This window comes from Micromesistius poutassou (genome assembly GCF_964030765.1).
Source record: "Micromesistius poutassou genome assembly, chromosome: 13".
In the NCBI taxonomy this organism is placed as follows: Eukaryota; Metazoa; Chordata; class Actinopteri; order Gadiformes; family Gadidae; genus Micromesistius; species Micromesistius poutassou.
In genome coordinates this window covers 9,218,080-9,226,042 of record NC_140283.1, presented here as the reverse complement: position 1 = coordinate 9,226,042, position 7,963 = coordinate 9,218,080, and the positions used below count along the sequence as shown (strand labels likewise).

At 42.1% G+C, this 7,963-nt stretch overlaps 1 protein-coding gene across 1 annotated transcript; it reads right to left on the bottom strand.

The window, feature by feature from the left end:
* Positions 1 to 1,050: 1,050 nt before the first annotated feature.
* Positions 1,051 to 7,679, bottom strand: mapk12a (mitogen-activated protein kinase 12a). Its single transcript, XM_084477043.1, has 12 exons — positions 7,427 to 7,679; positions 6,651 to 6,780; positions 6,309 to 6,367; positions 5,557 to 5,668; positions 5,367 to 5,396; positions 5,169 to 5,216; positions 4,849 to 4,963; positions 4,235 to 4,306; positions 3,587 to 3,666; positions 3,383 to 3,461; positions 3,021 to 3,194; positions 1,051 to 2,105 (listed from the first exon to the last, which is right to left on the bottom strand). The coding sequence occupies exons 1-12, from the start codon at positions 7,543 to 7,545 to the stop codon at positions 2,038 to 2,040; spliced, it is 1,086 nt and encodes a 361-aa protein (XP_084333169.1). The 5' UTR covers positions 7,546 to 7,679; the 3' UTR covers positions 1,051 to 2,037.
* Positions 7,680 to 7,963: the final 284 nt, after the last annotated feature.

Sequence of the window (7,963 nt, the reverse complement as noted above, 5' to 3'; positions counted from 1 at the left end):
GAGTCTCAGTGTGAGACAGCGAGTGTGTGTGTGTGTGTGTGGGTGTGTCAACAGGAAATGCGCATCTCAAAATCCACCAGGCTCTGAAAATAAACCACAGGGTTGACAGACGAGACATCGGCAAGCCACAGGAGGGATGGGGGGGGGGGGGGGGGGGGGAATCCATCCATGTGCTTCTGGTGTATCTTAGGGTGGAGGGGGGTGGAAGGGGGCTGGTGTATGTGTGACGGAAAAAAAAAAGGGCTTTTCTCTTGTTTTCCTGTCTGCAGCGAGCACAGAACTGTTGACTTCTGGCTGACACTCCGGGCAGCCACCCCAGAGCAGAGGGGAGGACAGCCCCACCACACACCCAGGGTTCAGGACACCCTGGCCAGGCTGAAATAGGAAATCACATCCCCTCTGTGGGTCAACTGTGGAAGTCCAACTCTCTGGAGGGCTCTCTGGAGGGATGAGCTCCTTACATTCTTGTAAGCGAATGTGAGGAAGAGCAAAGCAAGGTCCAGGGGGAGGGGGGGGAACAATCCATTTCTCCCTAGAATGTCTTCAACAGCTGCCAAAGCAGAGGCTTGACCCGAAAGGGAGTGCAGGAATAAACACGTCGATTGTATCCATGACAAACTCAAACTATAGGATTAGCAACTACTTTACCAAACTAGCACTACATAAAGTAGCCTTGTGAAGCCATCGTGATCTGGTGAGGTCACATTCCGTTTCTCCCTGCAGATCGGTGAGGCCTCAATCCGGTGGAAAGCCTTTTCCAGAAAAGTAAAAACGCCAGGATCAATCAGTGCTCGAGGGGACAGAGTTTCAGTTCATGAATAACCAGTTATGCCACAATAAGTCTGCCAAATTAAAAAAATCGAGAGGGAAAGGAAGGAAAGTGTAGCAAACAAAACAGTTTTAATTCAAAGTACATTTACTTCCAACTGGATCCGGCAAGAGCCGAGATAACACAAGCATCACTCGAGTGGAACAATGTAAGTCTTTGGCCGTATTTGGAAATCAATTGCTTCACAGGCAAGACCAGACTGAAATTCATCATGAAACCAAAACATGAATATCAGGACAGTCTCACGAGGCTATACATAAATAGGATCTATTAAGAGAAATGGGACCACAGTGTGTCACCTAGTGCGTCTATGTGCCTCCAACTACTGTTCAGCAGAGGGTGTGTTATAAAGACATTAGTAATCTACAGTGCAATGTATCCATGTTTTATTATCAACGTTGTAGGTTGTAAGTAAACACAGTGAATCTAGAAAACAATTATTCACATAGAACATTTCATATTTTTAGAAAGAGCAATTAAACAAAAAGGACAATCTTTGGTGTATGTACAGAATCAATATATGCGCATAACATGTGCAAAATTGGTTTTATGGCCTCTGCTCTTATGTCAGCATTATTCTTATTAAGTATATTGGATTAATGCATATTACCACAAGTACGAGTAAAGCTCATCCACACTTGATGCATACGTGTGCAAACGTACCAAGTTCCCTCCCAAGTCTCTCGCTCAGGTCAGTATTTCTTACACAGGGGAAACACAGGGGAAATTATCAAAAGTTTAATTAATAAAGCTTGTACAATTTTAGTATTAAAAAAATACCTGTCAATTCCCAAAACCAAAAGAAAAGCTGCCAAAAAAAGGCATGTATATGATTGGATGCATACGGAGCATTCATCCCCTACCCCTTACAAAGAGCTTGGAGACATCAAGTATTTGTATAAATTCTACATTTGAAATGTACTTGCATTTTTTGAAGTGTACAAAAATGATAAACAGTTCTGTAACTGAGCTATTCATGGCTTTGCAGGCTGCTACAGGATTCAGTGAATCGACATACTGGAGAGTACCCAAGATTTGATGTCACAGACACACAACCACAATGACAAATGTCATTGCAGTCTGAGGCCCTAGTAGCAAAATCCAAGTGTGTGTGTGTGTGTGTGTGTGTGTGTGTGTGTGTGTGTGTGTGTGTGTGTGTGTATATATATATATATATATATATACATACATACATACATACATATCTTTCACAGTGAGGTTTCCCTGGACTCCATAACCACGGGCTTGAAAGTCAAAATCTCTGTGAATGTGTGACCTAAGGAAAAACACAGATGACAGCAAAAACAGATGATCAGAACCCGTGGAAAAACTAGACCGCTCATGAAGACAGACAGATCTGCCAAAAATAGCAGCTTACATTCCTCCCAGCCTTGGCAACTGTGCGAAACCTCACAGACATCTCAATCCCTTTCAGTTCATAGGTTTGTGCTTTGTTTATGATTTGTTCTTGTTTTTTTGCTCGATAGAGCTTAACGCAGAGTATATTATTGAGCCGAGCCCAAAACCAAATGGGATTCATGAAAGAAAAGTTGTTAACACTCCCGGGTGAGGGAATTCAATCTTCTAACAAGTAAAATAATATAGCAAATATTATTGTTATCCCTCCTCTTCAAAAGGCATTAAAGATAGGGTAGGCAATTTATTTTAGAAGCATCATTTCTCAAAGGTTTCTTTGCATCCTGAATGCAAACAATAAATCAAATGCTTTCACAGAAAACATTTTATAATCTGTATCTGTGGCTGTCACAGGCCTGTAATAAGCTTGTCCAATGATTTAATTTGGCCCGAATGAAATGATTGGATGATATTCTTGTCTGTTTACTTGTCTACCTACCGACCTACCCGGCAACCTGCGCACACTCTGCCCATGCACTCATTATACATGACCAGAGTCTTCCACAAGACTAGGCAGACCTTTTGCTGAGGCTAGAGAGCTAGTCATGTGTTTTGGGCGAGTGGCTTTGGAGGGAGGCCTGAAGGGAGTTGTGGGATTTTTTAGGTTTAATACTTTTAAAATCAACCTTTCTCTGCCCGGTTTCTTCAAATCGCCTACCCTCCCTTTAACAAGCGCTGGGCTGCGTCTGTGCTCCTCCACAAGGGACTGTTTTCCTCCACCCATTACCCCCCGCGTCCTCCTCCACCTCCCACCTGAAACGTCCCCTGTCCTTACGTTTCCACTGGTCCAGGGTCAGCTCGGCGTTGTCCAGCGAGTGGTCGTACGGCTGGGTCTGCGTCTCGTCCTCCGCCTCCCCCAGGTCCGAGAAGTAGGGCAGCGTCAGGGCCTCGGCCGCGGTCGCCCGGCTCTCCGGGTCCAGCAGTAACATCCGCTCCAGCACTGAGACGGCTGTGGGGAGGCGCGGGGGGGGGGGAGAGGTGGGAGGGAAAGGGAGCAGGGAGGCGGGGGGGTCAAATAGGGTCATTGGAGAAAGAGATCAAAAATCGGAATCGGACTGGGAACACATACCTGAGGTTGTCTGATATAATAAAGTACAAAATAAAAGAAGCAAGATCAAAAGATTGTAAATGACCTACCTAGCAGGTTTGCTGTGGAGAGAACGTCTTTGAGGTCTTTCTTTTCCACTTTCGGAAGACCTTTGATGTAGCTTTTGGCCTGAGAACAGATATCCGCCCATCAAATATTTATGTTCACATTCAAGTGTGTGAATGTGTGTGTGTGTGCGTGCATGCGTGCGTGCGTGCGTGCGTGTGTGTATGTGTTTTATGGCCACAACTCACGTCCTGGGATTCTAGCTTGGAGATAAACTCCTGAGTGGGGGTTCCTGTGATCTTCATGATCTCACTCAGTTGATCCAGGTCTGAGAACGGGGGGGGTCAAGGTTCACAAGGTGATATTTGTAGAGTTTATTTTACAGCGGTTAAACCTCTGATGGCTTAAGCTTGTCTGTATGGATAGCTTAAACCAAATATGCAAGGTGCAATGTCTGACCAAAGCAATATGGCAGATCTATCAGTGCCTTGAGAAGCAGAGGATGGGCTCAGATCCACAGAGGGGTGCACTCTCAATAGTCCAGGTCTCACGGTGAGAGGGGAATGGGGCCTTTTCAAAGTGAGACAACAGGCTTTGCCTGAGAAGAACAAACGCCTCTTGTTTTTGTTAACTATGAAATCATAACAGAGATGTGCGTACAATTATAACACAATAATATGACGAATATTCATTCATATTATGAATATAATGGTCATCAGATTATTGTTTATTAGCAGATGCTGTATGTAGTATACAATTATAAACAAATGCACTTACAAAGGCAAGACTATAATAACGAGAATGAAAAAGATATATATAAAATGAAAAAAGTACTTGAATCTAATACTAACACCTGTTGGTGTATGACAAGAGTTCCCCCAGTGCACAAAGGATACGGTCGCTTCCCTTAAAGAGAGGCTTCCCCTGTAGCATCTCTGCCATGATGCAGCCCACGGACCAGATGTCCACTGTAAGACAACACACAAACGTGTTCACTTCAGATATGCAAACACAGGTTCCACTGATAACAACCCAACCTGTTTCTAAATGTTGAAGGAGTTATGATTTCCATAAAGAAATTACATGGAAACATAATGTCCAAACATGAACAACAAAGACAGATAAAGCGCAAACTGTACGAACCTACAGTTGTTATCGTGATCTACACTGTGTCATAGCCCCACCTAGTGGCTGATCCACATCTTATGAGTCATGATGATGACTATTCATAGCAAAACCAGATCTTATTTACATTTATACCTCAACTTAGCCAAGATTTTAGCATTAGAATATTATTAGTATCAAAAATAGTATGCACTGCTTACTAATATTACTATTATTAATAGCAATAACTTTAACAATTAAATCTATTTATTAAAACCATACTAACCAGGGCCGTTTTCCCACAATGCAAAGTCCCTATCAAACAAAAGCATCAAACAAAAACCACGCTGGGTTAAGGAATTAAAAGACCCTAGTCCTAAGCATGCAGCAAAGACCCTGCTCCTACCAGTCTGAGTGTAGTGCATCCAACTCAGGATGACCTCTGGAGCTCTGTACCAGCGGGTCACCACATAGCCCGTCATCTCACTGTCGGCCTGCCGTGCTAAACCAAAGTCCAAGATCTGCCGAGACACACAAAACACAGCACACAAGCCTATCCTTTTAGAAGGCGGTGAGAACCAATGGATCAAGCATTGTCATTCATGGCTGCGTCAGTTCGTTTTGCACAACAGTCGCATAGCAATAAAACTCTGGTGAGAGTTGTGTTCAGGAATTGGTTCAGTGAACCCAACAGGGTTGGTGAAGGATGCGTGACTCTCACTGTACCCTGAGCTCACAGTCTTGGTTGATAGACAGGTTTCCTGGTTTCAGGTCCTATAAAAAATGTTTTAGGGGAAAACAGCTATTTGAAGAGAGCTACATTTCAAGCCATTCAACATGAATTGTGCATTGCATCCAGGAATAAAGGAATACTCTATCATTGTTATGTTTATAAGTACAAACACAATTTAAAAAACAACTTACCCTGTGAATTATACCAACAGAATGAATATACTGTTTGGAAAGAAACACAGAAAAATCATGAACAACATGTGCAATTCCTTTAACTGAACTAAGTCAAGTTTATTTGTATAGCACATTTCTTATGGTATACACAGACTCAATGCGCTGTTAACTTTCAACAAAGACTGATGGTGGCATTTGAGCTCCTCACCTTTAGCCCTTTAAGCATCTGGTAAACCAAGTACTGAATTTTGTCCTCCGAGAGCCTCTGTAGTTTCATCAGCTTGCCCAGGTCCGTCCCCATGTAAGGCATTACAAGGTAACTGAGGAAGAGAACTAAACGGGTTATTATCACCTATTATTAATATAAACATTATACAATAATGAATACAATAAACTGTGGAGGACACAGCAATTGAGCTTTAAAGTTAAATATTTTAAAAAGTATCGCTTTAAGCATCCACAATGCAATAATCGACATGATCACCTGACAAATTACTAAATGGTCTCAAACACAAGCCAAGTCCTTATGAATGGAATGTTGCACTCTGCATGAGTTAAACTGACAAGTGTGTTCAATTTGGCTGCCAAACTTTTCTTGTCCAAACTTGATGTTCTTGCCAGGTGTTTAAATATTTAGAAAATATGCTTGCTTTTGTTTTCTTTTTACTATACAACATGCACTTTATTTTCCAATAGGCCTAATGTATTGTGTTTGTGTATAATATAGATTCACCCAGATATTTGTAGACTCTACCGCAACCAATGCACATGAAGGATTCAATTGATAATGTTAATAAATTGATACAAATATATATATATATATATATATAAAAAGTACCTCAGATGTAATTTCCCGCATTTTAAATATATTTGAAAGCAATATAATCAACAATTGTTGATTATGCTGCTATTCACTAAGCAAGATTACAAAATCAAAACGAACAGTAAATGTGAACTCACAAGTCATGGAATCTATCTAGAGACAAGTCTGCGGTAAACACATCGAGAAGGCCAATCACCTGCAAAGGTCAAATATAAAAGAAGATGTGTCACTCACAGGAATGACATTTTAGAACAGTTTGTGTAAGCATCTGCACTTCCCTTAAGTGCAAAATCTCCCCCGCCTCCCCACCCACACACCCACAAAGAAAGAATATATGTAAAAGTATAAGTATGTATAAGTCTATAGGTCTATAGGTTCATTCAATTGCATTTCTTTCAAATAATAATATGAATGCTGTGATTGCCTGGTTCCTCTATGTATTATTCTGTAGATCACTGTGTTTGTGTCCAGGATCTCACATTTTCATGTTTCATGTGTTTGAGTAGTCTCAGTTCTCTGTAAGCCCTCTTGGCAAAGAGCTCTGTCTGGAAGGGCCTGTGAAGCTTCTTTATCGCCACTTTGGTTCCCGTCCTCAAATCCTTTGCTGAGCTGGGCGTAAGAACAGATATTACATATTAACATATTTAGGTGTAGCCACACTTGACCTCTGCTAGCACCTAGAATTCTTACAGTAAATTCAAGTGCGTTAGTATGAATTCAGCTTAACAACGGTGGCCCCGCCCACACGGCGTGGCCCCGCCCACACGGCGTGGCCCCGCCCACAAGGTTAATAAGTAACAACAATGGGGACCTCGTAGTGCTTGGCACACAAAGGCACGGCGCGCTTATGCGCTAAGCCTTACCTCGGCGCACATTTTAAATGAGGCGTCACAAGCACAAATATAATCATACAACATATTGAACTGAACACGTTCATGCGATAACACTAAAAATCTGTCCATCAATGAAACCCATAGACGGATCAATGAAAAGTGAAGATTTATGTTGAAGTAGCCTACTGATCAGACAAGGAAGTAAATGAAGTGTGCGCCGTTGAGTGAAACGCCAAGCATGTCTACAAAAGTGAACGTAATTCTGTTGCTATGGCTTCTTTTCGAGGAAGCCATACGCTGGATTTGTTTTGTGCTGTGACATCTAGCACCCATTTGACAATCGTCCACCATATAAGGAGGTGGATCACAGCTTTGTCTCCTATTTGCCAGCAACACTAGGCTACTAGTCCGACTTTACTTACCATACTGTACCGTACGCTCCTGTTCCCACCTGCTTCAAATCCCTGTAACGCTCCGGTACCTCCCATGTGGTCTTGTTGACGTCTTGGCGGCAGTAGCCAGGTCTTACCCGACTAGACATTTTACTTTTTTGTATTATAAGAGGTACGTTTTAGCTTGGTTATTTGTTTGTTCGGTCCTACAGACACATTATCCCACCTATGTCTTCACCCTTGATAATTGCGCTGGGCGTCAACAATGCAGGGCGTACCCTAAGGTCACTAAAAAAACAGGCACTCCCGAGTCTGCATGCAGATCTTGAAGACATTTCCCGGAGAACGTGTCACAAAAACGCTCTGCACTATAGAATTTCGCGGTAGGCGTAGCCTACTTACAACTTGTCAACTCCAGTGACTAGTTAAATTATGTAGCAAATATATAGCCTATATATATTTATATAAAAATAACTATTACATTCAAGTTCGTCTCCGCGACCATCTTGGTATAGAGACCTACAGGTATGCAACATAAAATGTTCTGTAAACAATTGGTCAAATAAC